The sequence below is a fragment of the Simochromis diagramma genome, unplaced genomic scaffold (assembly GCF_900408965.1).
Source record: "Simochromis diagramma unplaced genomic scaffold, fSimDia1.1 OVJJ01000567.1, whole genome shotgun sequence".
NCBI classification, from domain to species: domain Eukaryota; kingdom Metazoa; phylum Chordata; class Actinopteri; order Cichliformes; family Cichlidae; genus Simochromis; species Simochromis diagramma.
Window position 1 is genome coordinate 361268 of NW_024386973.1, and position 25543 is coordinate 386810.

Sequence of the window (25543 nt, forward strand, 5' to 3'; positions counted from 1 at the left end):
CCGCCTCCCCGCCTGATTATAAACCTCTCAGAGATCCAAAGTGGAAACTGATGAAATCCCAAATAAATGCAGAGAGTCAGAGTCAACAAACAACGCAGCACTTTTGCTCCATCCATCATGTTGTTTGAAAAGTCTTCGAGGTTCAGCGACCGGCTCCAATAACAAGCTGACTGAACGCAACGAGAGGTTTCGTGTTTCCAGAAGCTCGTTGGGCTGCTAATGCAGCACAGATGCAGCTCCACCATCAACGCTTTGAACCAGCAGGGAAACAAGAGGGTGGATGTGACGACCTCGGGCTGTTTTCCTCTGACCGACTAATCCAGCTGATGCTGCTGGAAGTTTCTGCCTGGATTTCTCCGGCTCAGGCTTAAAGGCTTCAGGTGTTGTAGGAACCTGAACAAACATCCGTCAATCCTCCGCCCCCTCATCTTCCTTCCTGTGGATCATCTCAAACCTCTCCGCCGGCCACTGGAGCAGCAGATCAACAGCAGACTGGGCTGAAGCTGCTATTCAGCAGAGTCCTCGAGCCTCTGATGCAAACACAGCTCCAAACCGCGATCTGAGCATCAGTGACCAGCAGTGACTCCACCGCACGCACGTTTATCTCTACAGCTACAGCTCTACAGTCTTTGATGGTGGAGCTGCTCCAGCATGAACGCTGCTTGCTGATTATTTCATATCTTGATACACAAAACATCCGCATGTGTTTGTGAAATAAATGATAACAGATAAAGAGCAGTTCAGGATCTAGACAGAACCTCTGCACCTCCACCCGACGTGGATACTTCACCAGCACCACATTGCGCTCTGTGTGATTATTGTGCTTTGCTGCAAACTCAGTGAGGGTTTAGTTTTTCAGGTGCACCCTAACCCGGGACACACTCACCGGCGACGCTGTTCGTCCTCAGCGTGTCACTTCCTGATTAAATAAAAAGTGTTGTGATGAATGTAAAGGAAACTTGGCATGAAGATGTCCTGATGCTGCCGGGTATCAGCAGCACGTGTCTCTGGATTATAATGAAGGATTAGAGAGTTATGCTGAGATGAGCTGCAATAAAGGATCATTAGAGGTCCTGAGAAGATGACTCAGCTTTATTGCAGCCGCCCGGTCACTGCAGCGCAGGATTCAACAGTGTGGACGGTTTGTGTCCGAGCAGCATCCTGGGACAGCAGAGATAAAAATACACTCTTGGGAAACTCGTTAGTCTCAGAGGCATTCGGTCTGGAAACAAACGCTCTTATTTTGGGATCCTGCAGCAATTCCATCCATGTCGATGGGAAACTCATTCGTCTGCTGTCCAAAGACTTCCTACTGCAGGACGTGACCTGCCTGTGGGATTTAGAAAAGCATCGTTTCATCACAGACTCAACTTTCCATGAAGTCCTCTCCATCATCGATCCTGCTGCAGAGCAAACAACCAGGAACCGCCCTCACCTGCCCGCCTCCCACCTGTATTAATAGAACAACATCAGTTATGATGTAACACTGACATTAGAGGCGATCTGCATCTTTTTTTATTTCTGGCAGGTTTCTGAAAGCAGAAAACAGGATTTCTTCTTGGATCTGATCTCAACGTTCAGGCTTTGAGTGTAAAGATGACAAAAACACTCAAATTCATAAAAATCTGAATTAACCGATGACAACTTTCATCTTTTCTTCGCTGTAGAAGAAGTCCCGTTTTTCCAGACGTCCGTAATTATGAGACTGATCTGATGAAAGACCTGATGAACCTGGAGAAACAAACTGTTGTTCTTCGTATGCGTCCGGTCGCTCGAGTCTCGGGTGAACGTCGGCTCTGTGGTGTTGAAGGAGGAAACTTTCAGTTGATCCTTTGAGTATTTATAGTCCGAAGGCGGATCTGCTGCTCCGTCTAACCGTGTCCTCGCTTGTCTCTGGCATTCCTCTGCCTATTTATGACCTGACGTCACATTTTTTATGGCCTGTCTCACTTTTTTAATTCAGCCTGCTGCTTAACGGGGAATTAAGAGAGAAGGTTTACGTGCAGGTCAGCGTTTCTTCTCAAACACTCGATAAACAAACTTGTTAGTTTATGCTTGTATGATGTTTTGTACCATTTCCAGCTGTAACATCACAAATCCAAACTGATATCGTACTTCATGTTGCACACTTTGACCTGTGAGTGTCCACAGTGAGGTTTCTACTAGACATGTAGCTGCTAAAGTCCAGTAGAGATTTAAAGCTGTGTCCTTCTCTGCTGGATCATTTCTTCACCTGTCAAATAATAACTATAACTGAGTGTTAAAGGTCACGACCTGCAGCAGCTGCATTTGTTTTAACATCTTAGCTCGTCCTGTCAGGAAGGTCAAACGTCCCGTCTGTCACTGGCTGTTGGCTGCACAGGAATCTTACTGGACTGCAGCTGATTTGTAAGTCAGCATGATCTCATCCTCGGGTAGAATTTAATGCGGTCTTGTCAGATGCCTCCTGAGGCACAAGGTGTCCTGTGGTGGACACGATGGCTGCAGTGATGCAGCTGAGAGATGACGGTCTCCTTTCGGAGAGCTAATTATACATGATGAGAGAAGCAGAGGCTGCAGCGCTGTGGGACGCACCCCAGACCCTCTGATCAGTCAGAATCAAGGTTGAAGGGTTTAGTGAGTGTTTGCACGGCTCTTTCTCAAGTCTGCAGCTCATCTACAGGAGGACCGGACATGAAGCTGCACTGAAGCACCAGCACCATCAGTTCCTCTGCTGTCCAGCAGTCAGTGCACAAATCTACAGCAGAAATAAACACGTTTACAGCCTGACACACAGTGGTACGGGGGCGTGGCCTCTTTGTCTGACTGGATGGTGACTGGATGCTAACTGCCTGCTAGGCACAGTGTGGTCGTCTCCAGGCCAGATCCAGTCAGCCACACTAACTGGGATCTCCTGTGGTGAGTGCAGGAATGAAAAGGTCCAAACAGACGAACGTGTGCAGACGCTCCCTCAGTCAGACGTGCGGACAGTCAGAGACAGACGTGCCGGTGTGTTTCTGTCAGGTAGATCTCGCTGAGCAGCAGGAAGAAGCTGCAGAGCAGCAGGAAGAAGCTGCAGTCCAGGTTCACACAGCCGTGATGATCTCACAGCGGCTGTTTGTGCGCCGGCCCTTTATTTCTGTAGAGCTTGGATGAGCTCTGATATTATACATTTTACTGTTTTGGCCACTTTAAGATAAAAATGAAACTGCAGCAGTAACAGCCAAATCTAAAACCCGGGCGTTTCTCAGCATTCCTGACATTTAATCAAATAAACCAGGTTGGAAAAAGGCAACAAAGTTGTACATCCCAGAGACGTTAGCCTTTTCCTTTGTTCCAATACGGACTCGGTTATGAAACGTGGATAAGTCCGTCTGTGTGAAACAAGCCTGAGACTCAAGAGCAAGGACAGCCACGTCCAACGACGGGATGGCTGACACCTGATGACAAGATGACTGGCAGGTGAGCGGGGAGGGCGGGTGTGAAAGCACAGGAAGGTGTTTGTGTGTGAAGGGTGGAGGAGCGCTTAGGGTATGAACTCCGGGTGAAACTGTGTTTTTAAAACAAAGTACAGAATAATAAATGATAAGATGCGAGACGTCGGCTTCTCTGGTGGTTCAGCTGTGGAGGTGCAGATGTTGGATCCAGCAGCTGCTGATAAATCAGCAGGTCAGTCCCGGGCCTGGTTCTCCATCCAGGTGATTTACAGCTGCAGGTTTCAGGTTTGATTCTGTCAGAGGTTTGGAAACGTTTCCTCTGAGTGGAGGCTGGACTCCCCACAGAGAGAGATGACGGGAATGAGTCTCACAGACGAACAGGTTCAGGCCGTCTGTTCAAGAGAGGGATGGAAAATATGGAGGACACCGATGAGATCATTTCCTGTGGATTCGGTTTAAGCTGCACCTCATGCTGGAGCGAGAGGAAACACTCGGCAGAGAGCAGATCTTTGTTAATGGCCTCAAACAGCAGCTTCAGCTCGGTGTCACGGTGAAGTCCTGTGTGGTCGGTAGTTGTGCCAGATGTGCCCGAGTCCAGCTGAACTGTGCTCTGTGCCAGTGCGATCATGGTGTGCATGTTCCCATGCAGGAGACTCCTCAGACCCTAGTCTATAGCCCGGCTTTTGTTTGTTCTTTACATTTGTTCACCGTGAATCAGGAAAATGGTTTCGTGTCCCAGCGTGCAGCATCCTGCAGCCCAGCTGGGCTTGCATCAAAGCACAACATTCAGGAGCCACCGCTGTAGAGAGATGAGTATTTGAGCAGGCCAGTCATTTATATTTTACTCTGTTCTTCATTTGAACAGGGAAAATTTAATTCACTTGATTTGACTTGTTAAAAAAATTTATAGTCAAATATTTATCAAATATTCAAGTCGGTGCATGAAAATGAACCAAAGCCTGCACGAAGGTGCTAAATCAACCAAACACTGATAAGCAGGGAGCTCAAAGAAGCTGAATGTCAGTGGAAAAACAGGCGAGATGAAAACTGAAAAGGAGAAAAAAACCTGAGCAGAAAGAAAATGTTTTAAATGGAACCTGATGAGAAAGAAGCTCACGAGCTCCTGCAGCCAAATCCTCGTAAATCAGCGAGAAAACTGATTGTTATTCACCAAAACCATCGAAGGCTTCCTGTGTAATCACCAGCTCAGGAGATGAATGCACACGCACACACGCGCACACATGCACGCACACACACACAGACAGACAGACAGACAGACGCACACACACACACACGCACACACACACACACACACACACACACAGGTCAGTCATCAGCTGGTATGTAAAGAGAAATGAAACAGTCGACAGATTAGAGTCGATGGTTTCTTCATTCGTCTTTTTACTAAGACCTGATTTTATGTTTTTAAATCAGGTGAAGAATCGAGGCGCGTGCTGGTACCTGCACGATTACACCGAGCATCCTCAACATCCTCGCACGTTTAACACAAGTTCCTCTAACGTCCAGCAGAGGCAGCAGTGAGTCAGTGCCCACAGACGCCTGTGGGTAGAACTTTTTATAACCCACCTGTTTAATTTGTATTTAGGGTTAAAGTTTGCATTTCTGGGGGCGTGGCCTCTTTGACTGACAGTTGGATGGTGATACAGGTGGAGCTGGACCTTGGGACCGTATTTGTACTGTTTACCCTTTTTAATGACATCATCTGAGGTGTGATTGGCCGGGTCTCCGGTCGCTTCATCCCATCCATGATGGAAGGTTTTTATTGGTTACTGATACAAAAGCAGCAAAGACGTGAAGAATGATGATGTCACCTGGTTATGATGAACAATAAAAGTCTGAGCAGACTGCTTTCATGCTGGCTTCAGAGCCAGAGATAATTACTCTGCAGGTCCAGCTTCTCTTTGCTAATGAGCTTCCTGTCAGCCTGGTCTGAACTGATCTGCAGTCAGTGGGCGTCTGATATGAAACAAAAACTTTCTGTATGACTCAGAAGCATCGTCAGGGAGCTGCAGCACAGCCTTTGCCGTAAACACCGCACAGGTTTCAATGCCGAAGACTTTTCAGGAGGCTCGTCAGCTCACTGCAGCAGAGTAATTAGCTAACGGACGCAGTAAATCCTCAGGCTCAGGTGATTTATACATCTCCAGACAAATTCATCACGGCTGCTTTTCATAGGTTTAATAGGAGCAGCGTTGATCACTGTCACCTCCTGTAATATCTGCACTTCAGCCTGTTCTCCTGACTCTCCATCGCTCCTACATGATGTATGATGATTAAAGTGGGAGTGGATGTAGAGGCCCGGTGTGCAGTTAGCAGCTGTTAGAGCAGAAAACGAATGTGTTTAACCTTCAGTTAGCATCACTGCTAATTTAATCAGCTCTGTTCCTCGGTCCGGCTCGCGCTCTCAGGTGACTCCAGCTGCTGTTTGAGTTTCTGTAAATGTTCCTCAGAGACGTGTGGCCCTCGCTGTACCACTGAGGAAACATTTGTGCTACTGAAATATAATCGTAACTCTTTTTCTGCTCTCCCGGAGTACTCAAAGCTCTCTATACAACATGCCACATTCACCCAATCTTACAAGCACTGTCTCTGTACTTAGTGCTTTCTACATTCACACTCCGATGGATGCATCGGAGAGCAACTTCGGGTTAGTATCTTACCCAAGGATACTTGGCATGCAGACTGGAGGAGCCAGGGATCGAACCACTAACCTTCCGATCAGCAGGGGACCTGCTCTACCTCCTCCTACAGCCACTGTCTGTCCTCTAACAAACTACAGCAGCGTCCTGATGGCTGAGGTCCTGGTGATTGCTTTGGTCACTAGCTGATTGCACTCAAACCTGGTTTTCCTCCAATGCACGCAGAGACAGAAAGCACTTAGCGACTGCAGTAGCGCGCTGTCTGAAGCGATGAATGTGGCTTGTCCTAAAAAGTGCTTTTAGTGCTCAGTTAGTAGAAAAGTGCTATAAAAGCATCAAACCTGAACAGTGTGCTAACTTTACCCCTAAAAGCCCGTCTTACCCCTCAAACAGGACTCTGAGTGACCCAGAAGTTTAAGCTCTTACAAACTGTCGTCACTCTGGTGGTCAGGTTTCTTTGATATCATGTAACAGTTGTGTGGTTTGGATGATCGGTTCTACAGAAACGCACTCAGGGAGCCTCCTTGCACCCGCCATATTCCCAAAACAGGAAGTTAAACCTCTGGGGACGTGTAAATTGTAGTGAGAATAAAATAACCAGGTTAGCGTCTCCCTGAGCGAGCGCTGGACGCGTGTGGAAAGCAGCAGGTGAAGGACGACCAACTAAAGTTAACGAGTTGGTGACTAAAATAAATCAAGCCACCTGACCTCACTTATGTTTAGCACAAACGTGATGTGCTGTGGCTGTCTGCACACCTTTAGCTGTGTAATGAGAGGACGTGCTTGTCCTGGGCTCGGATGGAGAAGCAGCGCGGCGGTTTCTTGATCTGTATTCAGACTCATGTGCAGAAGAAGAAGGAGGGAGAACAGAGGGTCAGAGGGGGGTAGAGAGGGTGGGGGAGGCGATAAGCAGAGAACAGACACTTTAAAAAGAAAGCAGCTCAGCTGGAGACGAGCGCCGCATACCAACGAGGAGGCCTGCAGGGTCCCAACAAAGCCGCCCGAACCGCATCAGCACGGCGGCGGCTCAGCGATTCTCTCTGAAGCCGGCGCTGGCCCAACACTGCAACTAACGACGGCGGTTCAAACGCCGGCGCTGCCTCTGAACTTGAACGTGTCACGCTCTGATCACGCCTGACAATATCCACACTAACAAGTTTTCTGATCTGCTGTTCGGCATCAAAGCAAGTGAGATTTTCAGAATAAAAGACTCTGGCAGGCATTTGATCAGCTCTGAAGTTTTGATCCTCGTCATCGATTCAGGATCTGATGAATTCCTCTTCAGTCTCATTAAAAGATTCAAATGCATCTTTATTTTGTATTCTGAGTCTTTTTTTCACTGGATTTCATTCATTTCTTATTCTTCATGTTCAGAAATGCAAAACTGTTAAAGCTGCTGAGTCATGTCAGAGCATTTCCCTGAAGATGGTTAATTTCACGTTTCAGTGCAAAGTTTGAGGTTCACTCTTTGGACTGATCCTAAAATGTTTTCCAGTGATCTTAATAGTCCAGCGTTTAGGTAGACAGAAGATTCTTATTGTGAAGGAGTCGGACGAACTTGTGGAAACTGAAACTTTGTTCGAAAAATTGGTCTTTCAGATGATGCAGCCATGACGTATGACATAGCCGTGGTTAACAGTCGTGCAGGCAGAAATGGGTCTGAGGCTGGAGAGACTGCGGCGGCGTAGCCTCAGTCTGCTTTCAGTTAGCTGCTGGCTGAAATCACAGCGAGAACATGAACCCAACTGAGCCCTTCCAGGCTGAAGAGCATCGGCTCCTGTTTGAAAAGCAACAATGATCTGAAACACTTCCTTCTGTGATTTAGCTTAAAATCATACCTGCTCTCACAGCTGGACCGCAAACCCTCAAAAGCACAGGGGTCAGGACGAGTCGGGCCGGATACACCAGAGGCTCCGAAACACTTCCTGCAGGGGGACGAGGAGGCTGCAGGAGCAGGAGGGGGTCCTCGGCAGCTTCAAATGTGGGAGCAGCTGATCCATGATTCAAAATTCAAGAGCAGGTGAGCCCATTAGGTCAGTCGAGGGTTACTCACACCGTCCTGCTGCGACAAATCAAAGTGTCTGCAGCAGAGTTGGCACATTAAAGGAAACAGTCCTAAACCCGAAGTCTCAGAGCTTGTAAATGATTTTAGGTTAAAAACAGAAGCTCTAAGTGTGAAATCTGGATGGAGGTCAGTCTAAAGAATAAAATGCATCTGGCTCAGGTGAGTTTTTGGCAGCAGCTGCCAGACATCAGTGTGTGTTTTGTGTTTGATGTTTGGCTCAGCTGAACATCAGTGGTGTTTTCCCCCCACATTGCTTCATATAAAACTGATCTGTGTGACGTACTAACCTCAGAGCAGGTACTCTCACTTTGCTGTTCCCCTGTTTGCATGCACCCCGTCTCTTCCTCACGCTCTCTTTAAGCTCAGAGTTCCTGTAACGATGGACGGGGCTCTGATGCTCTGACTGCGTCTTCGTGTCAGACTGCTGTACGGCTCGTGGAGTCTCCGCCCTCCAAAGGATGCTAAAGCAACAAACTGCACCTGCATAAATGAACCGCTCCATGTGTGGCTTCCTCCCCATGTTTTCAATCATACATTAACTGTGTGTAGGTGTTGTGTGTATGAATAGACTCATCCCACCCTGTACAAACTGCAGTCCTAGAAAGACTGAAGTGTTGAAAGTTGAGTGGCTCTATTCAAACATGCTGCTGATGCCAGTCAGTAACTCTCACACCTCAGTGCTTTTCAGGGCTGTGCTAATTATTTTCTGTCACTCAATATTAAAATTATCACTTACAACTGAAATTGGTGGTTACCTGGTGATTGCATTGAACTTTCTTGCATTCAGCAACTGATTGCCAGAAGTTGTGGCAACCAGCTGGGGTTAACCATGCAACACCTGTAACACCCGTACTGGACCAGTTTTGGTCACAAGGTGATCGCACACACGGTGGGAGGCAAAAAGTCTCCGAACGTCATTGGCAAAGTCGGTCTGTGCTAACCAGCCCAACTGGTTGTATTTCTGTATAAAAGCAAGGTTGCTGAGCACATGTGTCATTCTGCAGTGAAACTGCCATCCTGCAGCAACTACATCACTATTTTTGAAAGAATTTCAGAATCTATGAGGTTCTGACTGGCCTCTGAAAGGCTCCAACAGCACAAACACAGTCCAGAGGTCCAATTCAGGTGAAGCTAGCAGCTACAGCCGCCTGTGTCACCATCCACCTGTGAGTCAAAGGCCACGCCCCTAATAATGCAAACTTTAAGGATAAATTAAATTAGGATGAATTAAGGGCAAATATCTGTACAGTTATCATGAAGGTAAATTATCTATAGACACCAAACTGTTCTGTTTGGGAGGCTGTGGAGACCGACTCACTGCTGGAGCCTCTGCTGGACGCTAGAGGAACTGCAGCTCTTTGGTGCTTCATTTCAAAGTGATTTTTTAACCCCCGAGGTCGCCGCTTGTTTTCTTACCACAACACCACGGAGCATGTGTAAACGCCTCAACAGAATTTAGAGACGGGTGTAGTGTGACGTTCACAGCCGTTGGTGGAGAAGAGGAGCCGGTCCAACTTGTTCTTATTCCCAGGACGTCACCTTTTGCGGTTGTATCAAACATATATGATGTATTCTCTGGAACCGCTGCTTTGATGCACCAACTGCTATAATATTTTACCATCAATCACATGACTGTCAACCAGTCATGTGATTGATGTTAACCGTTAAAGGTTTATTTGTTTTCACTGTTACCCAAAATCCAGCCAACAAATGTAGGTGTGAACAGTCGAGTATTGCAGCTCTATGTCAGCAGGTAAAATGAGTTTTAAGAGGATTTCTATTACATTAAATCTTTTTATCTCACTGATCTCTGTTTAACATGCTTTCAAACTCCAAACAATTAAACTAACATTTATTAAAATAACTTGTTGAATGCTGTGTCTAATGCAGACTGTGGTTACTGCCTCGTCTTCCTCTTTATCTGCTTTCTTTTGGAAGAATAGCTAAGGCTAATGCTAATGCTAATGGAGATCCCAATATTAAACAAATGTGCTCTGAGAGAAATGCAACAGAAAATAGATGAGAGCTTGAACTTGAGTGCCATCTGAACCATTCTAGGGCTACTGGAAGGGCAACACATGCAGTACCCTGTGGGTATAAATACCAGATCTATCAGAACTACGAAGTTTCTGCTTTTAAATAGCTAATTTTAACCTTCATACAGGTCTGTCAATGGCAAAGATTGGTCTCATAGTACTGGTCTGTTGTAAAGAGCGTAGCAATGAAGCTCTCAGTTTACCAGTGGATCTGTGGTCCTACCTTTACCAGTGGCTACAACCTGTGGGGTAGTGACCACAACAATAAGTCGTTCTTCTCTGAACAGTTTAACTTTTTGTAAACAGAGGTTTTCACCCACCTTCACTTTAAGCTGCTAAATGTCATTGAACTTCTATAGTTTCCTGTGGCCCAGTCGTCCCTTCAGAGGTGAAGTGAAGCGCTTGGTCAGTCAGAAGGAGCTCAGAGTGGAGGCACCAGTTCTCTATATTTAAAACAGTCAGTTTAAATGGTTCTACATCAGACCTCCTGCACTCCTGGGTGAGGTGTTCCAGGTGTGTACAGCTGGGAGAAGATCCTGGAACTGATCCCACAACATGCTGAAGAGATTATATCTGCTCATGTCTGAGGCTTGGAAACACCTCACTGTACCTCCAGAAGAGCTGCAGGCTGCTGCCCTTAAGCAAAACCTGTCAGATGTCATTGAGCAGATGCTTTGAAAACTGAAGGAGAATTTGATCTCAAGGTGAGATCAGATTTCCTTTAAGAGTCCGTCGTACATAAACGACAGTGGGTGTTGGTATGCAGCCAGGAAACTTGAAGAGTCGTTGATGAAAGTGGCACAAATCAGACGCCTCAGGAGTTCAACACATAACTGAAGAAAAGAGGAAGAGGTCTTAATAACAGTCGCCTGCTGCAACATGCCCATGCTCCGATATGTTTGACAAAAACAAGGAAATCCTCATCAGAGATTTCAAGTCTCCGCAAGTTGATTTTCAGGAGAGCCGATGACCTAAAGCCAGCCGCTGACTGAAAGAAAGACGAGAAGAAATCAGTCTAAAAACAGACTTTATTATTTGGAAAATGGAGCTCTGTGATCTAAAACGTGTATGCAACATTCAAAACTACCTGAAGTTTACTCCGTTTCTTTAGACACTGCTGAACTCAGTCACATCAGTGAGTTGGTGTAATCTGGAACAGTCATTGTTCTCGTCAACAATATTTCATCTGAAGAGAGAAACACCCTTCAGACATATTTCTGTAATTGGTGTTCGGTATTGTCTCCGTACTTCAAATGCGAGGCGATGCCTGCAGGCAGAGGTGGCAGCCAAGAAAACGTGCACGCTGTGTACGTTCAGTGTGTCTCTGTGCAGGCGTCCTGGCAGCGGCGAGTCTGCTTTAATTGGATTTGTTTACATTCAGCACCAAGGCACGCTCCGGCAGGGTGAGCTCTGAGTTTTGTGCCTTCGGGTTCGCGATAAGCACCCCGACACTCGGAGTGAGTCTCGACACGCTGTGTGACCACAGGCACTTCAGAGAGCTTAACGACCTCAGAGGCTGTCAGACTGAGAGAGATATACAGACCGCGTCATGGTGCCGCGCCGCGCTTCAATGGACCGTTGGTTTATCGGTCAGAGCAGGCGACCATCACCGGGGCGCTGAGCGTCCAACCTCTGCCTGCGTACGTTAGCACCATGAGAAATGGTTTCAAACCTGCTGCTGCGAAGTTACAAAAGGACCAAAATAAAGCCCAAAAAAGTACTCAACTTTTTAACACTGCAGTGTGTGACGTACTGAAATTACAGGTCAGAGCTGTATCGTGATGAACGCAGAACAAGCAGAGATTCTGCCTTTTAAGATGGAGAAGAAGCTAAAACGCGGGACTTTGACCCCAGACGCTCGAGTTTATGCTGGACCGTTTTTGTCAGACCAGTCCAAAATAAAATCCACAATGAAACTCAACAACATGAGGGAGGTGAGATAATGACATGAGTCTAAGGAAGAGCGATAATGAGGTACAGGTAAACCTAACCTGAGGAGAGAACCAGAGGAGAGCAGAAACTAAAGCTCAGTGGGATGAAGCTTCAGAATAAAGGAAGCAGAGAGAGGGATAAGAAACACACGAGGTAGGTAGATGGAGAGTAAGGCACAGGTGACCACAGGACCAACAGTGAGATAAACTGTGAGTGTCCACAGGCCTCCTGCATGTGATGAAGGATCATTAGAATAAATGAGCTTCATAGCTTCATTTTGACACCTACAGTTAGAGTTTATTCTGCAGTCGCATCGTGTGAATGACAAACATGCGTCACAACAGAATCCACTCAGGAGGAAACACTGGTGACTGCTGGCTGGTTTTAAATCAGAGTGACATCCATCATGTATGCGTGAGTTATCTCCAAGTTTAGTTATGTCACTTCCTGTTTTATTTTGAGTCTGCATTCCTTGTGGTTTGCCTTTATTTTTGCTTTCCGTGTCTCGTCTTCTGTGATTTAGTTCAGCTGTGTCTCGTTCTCCCTGCGTTTCCACTTTCTTTGTGTATGCAGCCGTTGTGTCCTCTCGTTTCACCTCAGTGGGTTTCCAACCTCTTGTTTCTGTAGTTTATAGTTTTATGTTCCCTTCTTTGGACTTATGATTTATTTATGGAATGATGCAGTGAACACAGCGTAGGGTCATGTGTTAGTGGCGGGGACAGTCATATGGTTATTGTTCATGTGTCCAACAGCAGAGGGGAAGAAACTGTTCTTATGGCGAGAGGTTCTGGTGCGAATGGACCGGAGCCTCCTGCCTGAGGGGAGCAGGTCAAACAGACTGTGTCCAGGGTGAGAAGGGTCAGCTGAGATCCGAGCTGCACGCCCCAGTGTCCTGGAGGTGTACAGGTCCTGCAGAGATGGGAGTCTGCAGCCAATCACCTTCTCAGCAGAGCGCACAACACGCTGCAGTCTCTGTTTGTCCCTGATAGTGGCTCCAGCGTACCACACGGTGATGGAGGAGGTGAGGATGGACTCGATGATTGCAGTGTAGAACTGCATCATCGTCCGTGTTGGCAGGTTGAATTTCTTCAGCTGCCTCAGGAAGTACATCCTCTGTACATCCTCTGATTATTACAAACAGTCAAATAGACGGTCAGGCCGATGCGTCTTCACAGGGCTACATCCACACCTACGACCTGATCTGTGACACCATCTGAACCAGTATTACACTAAATCTCAGTGGATCTGCTGGTTTCTGGGAGCAGGTCTGGTGCTCTGTCTGGTATTCTTCTGGTAGTTTGGTTTTTGTTGAATTCAGCTGCTGCATGTGTACCAATGTTCACATCCACCCAGTGGCTGTTCAGGAAGCTTCCAGCTCTCAGCTCCCCCCAAGCTGCAGCTGGCTTCAATTAAGAGCCCGCCGGTCGCTGTCGTCTGAATCTCATCCTTGTTTATGTAGCGCCGGAGCAGGTGAAGCGAGCCAGCAAGCAGCAGAGCGGTCCAGGGAGCTGATGTGGCTGCCTCGTGCCGAGCTAATGACAGAAATAAATGAGCACGGAAGGTAAATGAGCTCCAGACTGAATCATTAAGAATCATTAATGAACTCGGGGTCTGCCAGCCAGGTTTTAAATGTCACTGCAGGCTTTTACTTCTAGTTTGAACTTCCAAGATCTTTATTTAATTTTTACTCCTCTTAATTTATGGATTCCTCCTGAGATAAACAGCCATGGTCAACATTTTATTTTTCAGTTCTTTGTCTTTTTCTTTCATTTCTGGCTCGGATCTTTCCCCATTCTGGCCGTGTTTCTTTTAGCTGCACAGCTATAAAAGCAAAACTGTCATTATAATAACACTGAAAGACTTTAATGATACAGTAACTAATGCTACCTGTTTAAAGGGTGTTTAATCAGGTTTTAATAAGTTTACATGACCTGAATGTTTCAGTGCAGATGTTTCCTCACATCTCTGCAGCGTTTTCCAGCTTTCACTTAAAATCCATTTCATGTTGTATTGTTCTTTACTCGTGCTGCAGTCAGCTGTGAGCGCAGTACTTTACACTGGGTTAATTCTGCCTTCCGCCTCCGCTTCGTGTGACATTGGCGAGCAGTCGGAGAAAGACGAGAAGTTTCTGGTCTCGTTTCTAGTGAAAGGAGGTCTTTGTTGTTGTGCTCTCACCATTACATTCCATAACAGCAAAGCCCAAACACACGAGGAACATTAAAAGGCTTTAATGACATTCCTATGTTTATTCAGCCCAGAGGCCGTGACGGGCCGAGCGCGTCGCGCAGGAGCTTTTTCTGCCTGAACTTGCAGAGGCTGTCAAGGTTTTTGAAGAATCAGGAGCCCGGAGCGTTTAAATGGAAACTGTTGGAACAAATTAAAAATATTCTGCAGAAGTGAAGTGATCGAGCAAACTTAAGGATGAACGTTTTGGTCCTTCCACAAAGGTGTGCCAGCTGAGATCAGTGTGGCTCTGCTCGGTCTAACTAAACACACACCTTTGAGTGATCAGGAAGTCCCTGATAATCTGCTGCTGGGTTTCTGTTATATGCACCAGAGCCTCTGAGCAACACTGTGCAAGCCAGCAGCAAACCGCGACCTCTGAACCGTGGTATATTAGAAAGAGGAAGCTTCCCATGCTGATGCCTTATAAAAAAGAAAAAGCTCTCAAAAAGGCGTCAGCGAGCGATTTATCACTGGTGACAGGAGGTCAGAGGTCGGTACAGTATCCCCACAGGCTGGCGGTGTAAAGCAGCACCTCCTGTTGTGCTGAGCACGCTGAACACTCCGAGAACAATGGTGTGACTTTTGCAGCCCGCAGGGTGAGCGCGGTGTGGGCTGAATGGCTCGTATTCACCGCTGCGAGCGCGCGGCATGGATGCATGTGCGCGGCATGGATGCATGCACGCGGCGTGGGTGGAGCCGCTGACCTCGGGGTCAGCTCGCTGGAAGCGTAGGCTGATCTCGCAGCCGATGAGCCGGCAGCCGCAGGCCACAACACACTATAAACGCCCACCACACACACTTACAGGTACACACCCCGAGCCATTAACACTAACGCTAACAGCGTGAGTGTTTTGGCAGCGGTTAGCCTCCATAATTAGCCAACGAGCAGGTGAGTGTTTTTATAGGTGCTGACTGAATGGAGCACTAAAGACCGCGGCCGGTTGGTGGGCGACCGCACTCGTGTGTCAGCTCGCACACACGCTGCTCTGGCTAATGATGAAGAGGAGGGAAATGTGTACCCGAGGGCGCTGTTCACAACGAGGAGGACAAGTCGTTTCAGGTGGAGACAGATTTCAGTGCCGAGGCCCAAAATCCACCTCACAGACTCTACACCGTCAGTACAAATGCTTTTACAGAGGGAAACGCCCTGCACAGTAAAAGTACTAAATATTCTCAAGTATTTCTAAAGCAACAGAGCAGCTCACGTCACAGTCATATACATTTGTTTGATCGTGCACCTCAAACATGGGGCTAAATAACTGCTTCAATTTAAAAAGTGGAATCTGGATCTCATTTTCACTCCAGGAGTCACGTTTCTCTTCACACTTGGAGGGAATCTGATCCTCTAAACTGGGCAGGAAGGTCTGTAGGCAGCTGGAGAGTGTTAGCTGATGTAGGGTGGAGGAAATCCAGGGAATTAGAGCGGATATAAGAGCAGAGGGACCAGATGTACGAGTCCGGGGGGGGGACTCGGCTCAGGGATCCTTGTCCCGCTCAGGGTCCCATCGAGTAAGGCCGGCGCCGAGGCAGGAAGGAACCTCAAGATCACCCTTTGAGTTTAAGTGCTTCCATTATTACTACAAATGGGGGCGGTTTGGGGCTGTTGCCATGGTAATTACTTTCTCGTTGTATGTCCAAGACCTTTTCTGGCTCTGCTTTGAGTGTGAACCTGAAATTGAATCCAAGGACACAGGTGACAGAGGTCTGAAGGAGTTAAGAGCCTCCATGGAGGGCGGGGCGCTGTGTGGCACGATTATAACAAGAAGTATTTATCTGCGGTGTCTGCGAGGCAGTGAAACTAAAGGAGCTAACATTTCATCACTTCACCCAGGAAAACAAACCTTTTCACTGGTTGAAATTTGAGCCATGTTCTTGAATACTTCCAGGCTGGCGACTAATTGGCGAGAGTAAAAACATGGCGGACATAAAGCAGCTGATTCTCTGCAGGAACAGTTTGTCATAGTGAGAGAAACAATCGGTCACACTCATCCCTGCTGTGGGAAGCTTCTCATTTGATCACCTCCTGGTAGGCCTTCTGTTGTGTGTGTTGTTGTAGCAAATGACTCTCAGATTTAGCCGGGCAGTTTGCTCTGACTGTCTGACGATGGTGGAAGAACTGACAGGATGACCATCGCTGAGCACGCGCCGTGTTTCTGTGATCTGGCTTCAGCTGCTCTGAGATCAGGCTGTGCAGGCTCAGGAAGGTGGTCATCAACATGACGAGTCACGCCCACAGGACACAGCTCTACCATCAGCAGAGCGACGGTGCGAGGTGAAAGATGACAGTCAGCGTTTTGCTTTGATTGGATGTTTTCTTCAGTGTGTACGATGATTTCAGCCTCGTGTTAAACTGTAAACACATGAAGGAGTTCAGAGTTGTAGCCAGAGAGGGAGAAACTGTGTATTTAAAGCGCGCTGCACTCAGATGGTCTCATAGGACTCTGAGGTTGCTCCTCGCATCGCCGCAGCATGAAGGCCTTCCCTCCCTGATGGGAAGACGACTCGCTCCGAGCGCTGCAGCATCTCGCTGTGAATCTCAGAGCTTCGTGCGGAGAAGCATCGTTCAAACGCACACGTGCGCTCGTGTCTCCAGCATGCTCCGTGCCGCCGTTCAGTCACAGCGAGCGTGGCTGCCCGGTTGCTGCCTGCACCTCGAGGTGCTCAGGCTCTCCCAGCAGGGATGCTGCAGTTTTCCAGGAAGCCGCTCTGTCAGTGGGTGGTGGTTTTCTGCAGCACAGGTTACCATGGCGATGTGCCCAGTGTGAAGTCATCCTAAAACAGCACAGTGTTAAAGCTGGAGGCCCCTGATCCTGCTCCACCACGCCGGCCTCTGAGACCCAGCACACACCACTCTGGAACTCTGTCCCCTCGGTTTTCCAGCTCATGAGGAAAGACGTAGTTTGATTCTCATTTTTCAGTTTCCTTTCCTGTGATTGGCCAGCTTCAGCAGAAGGATCAGGGTTCAGGCTGAAGTCGCTCTTTCACCCACATGTTTGGCAGCTGTGAGGGGCCCTGGGTGAAGACAGTGAAAGTAAAAATTCATAAAAAGCACTTTCAATGAAAATAAATCATTTTAAAGCAGAACAAACACAAACAAATGGATCATATCTGATGTCTGCGCCACGACATCAGGATGTATTTGTGTTGCCGAGGGCGCTCTGACAGTACAAGTTTAAATACAGTGTCCACACACACCTGTGTGAGAGTTTCTAATGTTTCCAGTGTCAGGACTCTGGAAACATGACCGATGCAGAGCGACCCGTCAGCGTGAAGCAAACATTACATCTGTGATTTCACACATCAGCAGTTTACCCTCCGCCTGTCTCACACACACACACACACACACACACACACACACACACACACACACACACACACACACACACACACACACAGTGGTTATCATTCACAGTGAAGAGAGACAGCAGGAACTAAAAAGGGAGGAGGGGGGGCGATAATTGCTGAGCCTCCTTTGGCTCTCAACAGCTCCCCTCCCACACCTGTTGAGTCAATCAACACACAAACACACACACACACACACACACACACACACACACACACACACACACACACACACACACACACACACACACACAGCTTTTATCTGAGTAGCAGCTGAGGGATGCAGGTGAGGCGGGGGAGGTGCTGTGGATATTTCAGGTATGCAGGACGCTTACAGAGTCAGCCTCCAGCTGCAGCTTCTCATGAATTTTTTCTCAGAATCGATGAAATCGTTTCTGTTTGAGTCTCTGAGGTCTCAGTTTTACCATCCATGCTTCTGCTGCCTGAGCATCAAACCCGGGCATCAGAAACTCTGTGTTCACCATAAGACAGTGTACTGATCTTACTGCAGGTTAATTATGAACTACAAACATAAAATAAAATGAGTCTGAAAGTTCGAGCTGAGTTGCTGTTTGTGCAGCAGTATCTCAGTTTGTTTCTGACGTGAATCTCGTTTCTGCAGCATCCGGCTCCAAGTCTGAGATCTCTGCAACACAGAGAGGACTAACATCATAACGATCTCGTCTCCTGGCGCTCTGATGCTCCTCTGTGCAGTCACATAATCGTCCTGTTCACAGACTTTAAGCTTACGTGTGACTGCAGCAGGCAGCAGTTTGGATCGTGTGAGGAGCTGGATGTGTTTAACTCAGTTTAGCTTTCCTCCACTGGATCATTCACTTTTTCATTTTGCTGTCAGTTGGCACTAAACACGGTCAGGTTTGTGAGAAGATCCTGGTCTGGGTTTAAATTCACACCTGATCACCATCCATCCGTCCATCCATCATCCATTAATCCATCCATCATCCATCCATCCATCCATCCAACATCCATCCATCCATCCATCCATCCAGCATCCACCCATCCATCCAGCATCCATCCATCATCCATTCATCCATCCGTCCATCCATCCATCCATCCATCCATGAATCCATCCATCCATCTGTCCATCCATCATCCATCATCCATTCATCCATCCGTCCATCCATCCATTAATCCATCCATCATCCATCCAGCATCCACCCATCCATCCAGCATCCATCCATGCATCCATCCATCCATCCATCCATCCAGCATCCACCCATCCATCCAACATCCATCCATCCATCCATTAATCCATCCATCCAGCATCCATCCATCATCCATTCATCCATCCGTCCATCCATCCATCCATCCATCCATGAATCCATCCATCCATCTGTCCATCCATCATCCATCATCCATTCATCCATCCGTCCATCCATCCATTAATCCATCCATCATCCATCCAGCATCCACCCATCCATCCAGCATCCATCCATGAATCCATCCATCCATCCATCCATCCATCCATCCATCCATCCATCCATCCAATCCACCCATCCATCCAGCATCCACCCATCCATCCACACATCCACCACCATATCCATCCACTTCCATCCAATCCCATCCATCATCCATCCAACATCCATCCATCTGTCCATCCATCATCCATCCAACATCCACCATCCATCATCCATTAATCCATCCATCCGTCCTTCCATCCATCCAACATCCATCCATCTATCATCTTTGGGAATAAGAGTGATGTGAAAATAGTCTGAGCACAGCTTGCTTTGAATGTTTTGTACATTTTCGTGGACTTCAGAGTTTGTGGCTGTGATATTCAGTGTTGGTCAAGTTACTTGAAAAAAATAATCAGCAACTAATTACTGATTACTTCCACCAAAAAGTAATCCCATTACTTTACTGATAACTTATTTTCAAAAGTAATTAGTTACTTAGTTACCTTTTAAAAACATGATTTACAACCTGAATAGGTAATAAAGCGATAGATCTTTCAGCCCAATTCTACTTTTTCTCCATAATCCATCACATAAAATGTAATCAAATGAAAAAGTCTCCTTTTAAAATTTGTTTTATTAGTTAATCTTTTAACTTTATGCATCAAGCATAAATTAAATTATATGTAATCTGTAATTGTAATTACTGTAATGGGCAGTAACCATCTCTGGTGATATTAAAACTGAGTGACACCTTTGAATTCTGGCGTGCTGAAGCAGAAAGATTTCAAAGCTAAAATGTCAGCGACTCCCATCCAGCATGAAGGCCGTCTTCTCTGAGGTTTTATTCCTGGAAGCTTCACATCCTTTAAATCCCTGTGAGTGCTGCTTTTCCCACGGTCGGTGTGAAAGCAGCTGACTCCGGTCTCCAACAGCCTGCTCAGTGTCACTTTGAGCCAAGCACCTCACAGAGACGTCACCATCCGCTCTCATCGGGATTTATGAACCATGTGCAGATGTTTATGAGTCAGGAAACAGACGAAGGGCTGAACATCCCGTTATCTAAACTCTCCCCTTCAGCATGTTAACCGTGGGACGCTGAGAGGATGAAGGCTCGTTCATCATCGCTCTGCTGTCATCAGCCGTTATCAGGGCCTCTCTCTCCCGGGCCAATTAACCCGTCTGCATACCTGCCCGCCTTATCTGTCCTCCTGCGCTATCTCGTCCTCCGCTTTTCTGTCTCCTGCACTTCCTGCCTCCCTAACACGACTCACGTTACCGTCTCAGCTTCATTTTCATACTTTTATTTTTTATTCAGCTGCACAGCGCTGTGGTCCAGCAGGAGATAAATAACTATTAACTATTCCTGAGCATCCCTCACTTCAACTTCTGCTGAATTTTAAGCATCACTTCATGATGGAAACATCTTTGTTTATTGAGAGCAACACAGGAGATATGCAAGACCAAGAGTTTATAAATCAAAATAAATGAATTTGTCACTGACAGGTATCAGACAGAAGCATCGTGCAGAAGCCTTAAACAGAGAGTCTCTGATTGTGGCTCCTCTGGGAGCATAAATTTCTCGTCCCTGTGCGAAGTGATGTGAGGATTTGATTTATTAAAGTTGGGTTTTAAAGCGCAGGTAATGTAAGAGTAAGAGCTATGGCATGGCGGGCAGCGGCAGGTGCAGGTGTGCGATTGTGAAGTCGGTCTGGGCCTCTGAGCTTCTTACCGACTGATGTTTGTGTTGGAATGTGAGCAGAGAGGATTAACCGCCTAATCCCCGAGAAGAACAACCCGACGCTCACACCTCCGGACACTGAGCTGCTCAGACACAGTGTGTGTGTGTGTGCGTGTGTGTGTGTGTGTGTGGTGTGTGTGCGTGTGTGTGTGGTGTGTGTGTGTGTGTGTGGTGTGTGTGTGTGTGGTCGCGCGTGGTGTGGGTGTGTGTGGTGTGCACGTCCAGTTCTCTCACTCAGATGTGAGATCGTCTCCTGCAGGGTTTCAGAGATTAGGAAAAAGAAATCAGGAAGCGTGGGGGAAAAAAGTGTTTAAGGTTTCGTATAGTTTTGGTTATGTGTGTTGTTGTGCGTTTAGCAAAGTGTGCTTTGTGTGTGTAGCGTGTGGTGTGAGTGAAAGTGTTAGTTTGATGTCTAGTTTGTAGTGTATAAAAAGTGTGGTGCGTGTAGAAATACAGTGTTATTGCGTGGGGTGGGGTGGGGGCTGATGTGGGCGAAAATAATTGGTTTCGTGTGTGTCTGTGTTGGTGGAGTTGTGTGGGTGTTGTCGGGGGGGTGCGTTGTGTGTCCGGTGGTGTGGTGTTTGTGGTGGTGTGGGTGCGTGGGGGGGGTTTGTCTGGGGGTTGTTGGGTCGTGTGCATGGGGTGTGTGGGTGTGGTGCAGTGTGTTGTGGTGTCTTTTTTTGTGTGGGTGGGTGATACATTCATAATTGCATCGTCAGGAGGGGTTTGTTGGTTGGTCAAATAGAAAAAAAAATCGAGGAGGGGAAGATTGATGAGCATACACAGCCGATTTGCGCCATAACTTAAATATATCTTGTCTTAAGGCAATGATGACTAAACTTAACTTTCATCTTCTCCATCTAATTCGCAGATATGAATCCTCGCTAGTAGAAGCTGACTCAATTCTGCCGATAGTTATTCAGCAAAGAGCCGACCATCCACCCTGGTATACCCACTCACACGCATATTGACGAGTCCTTCTATTCAAGACCCAATCTTGGTTGTTAGAGAAGTTCACTAAATTGTTAGAGATAGGAAAGAATCAGGGGAGTGAGGCAAACAGCGATTTGCTGCCATGAACTTTATTTTCTTTGGTCTTTAAAGTCAACTGATGACCAAACTTTAGACTGTTGTCATCACTTCTCGCCCATCATCACAGTTCAGTCAGATTACTTTGAAATCCTACAGCAGAAAGTTGAAGTAAAGCTGAAGCTCAGAATGTCTGAGAAGTTATTAGGACAAAATATGACATCATGTGTGATTAAAGTCATAAATATTTGAGGAAAAGTTAGATTTTCTAAGAGAGCAGAAACAAATCTTGTGTTTTCTGAGATTAAAGTCATAAATTTAAGTTCATGAATAAATAAAAGTATTAGTTAACATGAATAAATATTCAGGGTTTTAATATTTTCATTGTAAAACCTGCTGACAGCTGGTTTTTAATGTTTTGCGTGCTCGCTGCAGGGGAACTGCGGAGCTGCTGAAAGGAACATTATCAGACTGAATGAAAAGATGTTGCCGAGTGACCTTTGACCTCTGCTCTGTGTCTCAGTGTCTGGAGTTCAGCGAGGGCTCGGTGACGGGCGACATGTGCGAGGACCTGTGCGTGCTCGGCCTGGTCGAGTACAAACGCTGCCTCTACTACGAGAACGGGAAGAAGGTGATCGAGGCGCGCTGGAGAGGAAGCCCCATCATCCTCAAGTCCAAGCTGGAGAACTTCTCCTCCTACGAGCCTCTGGGAATTCTGGACTACCAGGTGATGTCACCACCCTCGTGCCCACTCGCTCTGGAAGGGCGCCTCTTTTTAAAATAACTCTCCTGCTTGTCCTCGCCCCCACAGGACGCAGCCGAAGAGCTCTCCCCGCTCGATGTCGTCTTTTACGCCACTCTGGAGGTAAGCGGCTTCAGTTTGGTGCTGACGAGTCAAAGTTTCTATGAGTCAAACTTCACTTCCTGTCACCTCAGGTACGAAACTCCCTGGGGCTGGCTGAGGAGAACGAGGATGAAGACAGAGGAGGAGGAGTGAACAACAGCTCCCTGGCCAGACTTTTGGGCAAAAAGCTGAAAAACAGAGAGATGAGTTACTCAAGAGCGGAGCTGGCCTCGCTCTGGGCCCTGCTGCAGCAGGAGGAGTACACCTTCCTCAGGTAAACCCTGAACAGGTGGAGGATTTGGATGGTGTCAGTATGTTTGACTCTTCCTGAGGTTCTGAGATGCTCCAATAAACAGATGCATTTATTGAAGATCGATGCTCGCCTGTTTAATCGAGGGTTTAAATCGAGTTCGAGGTTCAGGGGTTTACCTGAGAACCTGACAGCACAGACAGGACTTCCATTTTTACTGCCAAAGTTTACTTTCAAAGTAAAACATTTTGTGATTTTTCCTGTGAAGCAGCTGAAATATGTCATGTTTTGTCTCTGAGTTTTAACCCTAAAGAAAAATGACCAAAAGAATATTTAAAAAAACGTTTTAGTCCTGGATTCTTTGTTCACGTTTCACTTTTAAAATGTCTGATTTTTCATGAGCACAACTGGAGAACAAAATAAAAACGAGTGAAATTAGCTTCAGTCTGAGAGACGTTCAGACACCGGCAGGCTGGCATCCAAAAGTAAAAGCAGTGAGTGGAGGTGACCTGTGCTGCTGCAGTGACAAATGGAGGAAAGCAGCTGTGTGAATGTGGAGCTCTGCAGGTCAGACACCACAGAGTCTGATATCAGCTCTCATCGAGCTGCAGCTGATTAAAAGTCTTTTCCACATTTTATCCCCACCTGAAGAAGAACTCATTCATCACCGGCTGTTTTATAGAGAACATTATTTTACATCACTGGTACAAATGTGTTCACACTCAAGTGTTTTGGTGTCTGAGCTCTGTTCACCTTCACTGAGCAGGAGGGAGGAGACAGAGAGGCGTGGTTAGACAGCCGAGGCTGTTACAGCTTAGTGGGTTAGTTTAGTTTTACTGAAAGAAGCCTGTGTGAAGGACACGCTGCTGTATTTCCTGGAGTAGACGACAGTCAGCATGCCCCCAAACAGACAGGAAGTAAAGTAATGGCTCATAAACGAGATCAGATAAAAACACCTGTGTGGTCTCCAGATTTTCATCCGTGATGATTCCTTCAAGTTCAAGAACTCAAGTTACCAGAAGGTAACGAACCAAAACTGCTCGGTCCACAAAGACGGATCCACTGCTGGAAACGTGCAAACCTCTGTGTGCACAGACCGCGACTGTGAAGGGGTACAAAAGCACAGATGAGCGAGGTTGCACATTTCCACTTAGACTGGTGGAGCTACGTTCATGCACAAAGTTCTCACTCTGCACCAAAAACAGGTCATGAAGCATGAACACTGGACCATCACGTGTGTGTGACCCAGCAGGCTTATCCAATCTACATACAGCACAGCAGCATTTCTCTGTACAAAGAAACAAGTGTAATCCATCCATCCATCCAACCAACATCTGTCCATCCATCCATCGATCTGTGCATCCATCCATCCAACATGTGTCCATCCATCCATCCATCCAACATCAATTCATCCATCCATCCATGCATCCATCCAACCAACATCTGTCCATCTATCTATCCAACTTCCTCCATCCATCAATCCAACATGTGTCCATCCACGTGTCCATCCATCCATCCATCCATCCATGCATCCATCGATCCATGCATCCATCCATCCATCCATTAATCCATCCATACATCCATCGATCCGTGCATCCATCGATCCAACATGTGGCCATCCATCCATCTATCCAACTTCCTCCATCCATCCATGTGTCCATCCATCCATCACAAACACAAACTGAGAACGTAGCGTGGCGCTCACAGATATATGATGGAACAAACATAATATATATAAATCAAAAGAACTGGGATTTAGGAATGACCCCGATACTGCCAGAACACCTCAGTTTAGTTATGAAGAAAGACTTCATGATATCTCTGGTAGAGTCTGGTCCACAGATCAGTGTAACAGATCCAGTACGGACTCTTCTCTGGAGCTTAAACCTTCTTCTGAGTAAAGACACTTGTTTTATCAGTTTTCAGCTCATTGTCTCCATGTTTGTCCTGATGATGACTTCCTGTGACATCACTTTGGCCTCATTGTATCTGCTTTCTGTTCCCTCTGGTCTCCAGAGTGCTGCAGGACCTCAGCACCCACGTGGCCAAGGTGCTGGGCTCCTGTGGTCACTTCTACGCTGTGGAGTACCTCTCAGCCGGGCACGCCTGGGACCAGAACATCTTTTCCCTGGATGACGTGGCCATTTCTGAGGTTAAGGATCAGGGTGAAGGCGGAGACCGAGCCAGGTGGACGGCCCGAGAGATGATGCACCGCATCGCGCTGAGCTTCCTGGACATGGTGTGGCACTTTGACAATGACTTCACCCACAAGCTACACCTCTGCGACATCAAACCGGAGAACTTTGCCATCAGGAAGGACCTCACGGTAAGTCCTCAGGTGTGACTTTGAACACGCTCACTCTGCTTTGTCCTCGCAGTGACTCAGAAACCACGGAGGAGGGCTGAATGGCCTTAATGCTGGCTGAGGATATAATGAACGTAAGAAGGATGAAAGCAGAGCAGGGAGCTGGGAGAAAAGAGATAAAAGGGACGTGTTTTTAGAAAGCTATTAGAGCAAAGATGGAAATCAGATGCTGGACGGCGGATTACGTGAGGTTTTTCTTGAACAGATTTTTTTTAGCTA

The 25543-nt window shown here is 47.0% G+C and overlaps 1 protein-coding gene across 2 annotated transcripts in view; it reads left to right on the forward strand.

Moving 5' to 3' along the window:
- The window catches only part of dipk1c (divergent protein kinase domain 1C), a 42576-nt gene that overhangs the window by 7498 nt on the left and 9535 nt on the right, over positions 1-25543 (forward strand). The window contains exons 3-6 of one of the 2 annotated variants that reach the window (XM_040039488.1): positions 22389-22592; positions 22677-22730; positions 22802-22983; positions 24976-25297. In XM_040039488.1, coding sequence (XP_039895422.1) covers positions 22389-22592; positions 22677-22730; positions 22802-22983; positions 24976-25297 — 762 coding nt within the window. The remainder of the gene's footprint in view (positions 1-22388; positions 22593-22676; positions 22731-22801; positions 22984-24975; positions 25298-25543) is intronic. The other variant, XM_040039489.1, reaches the window with a different exon arrangement.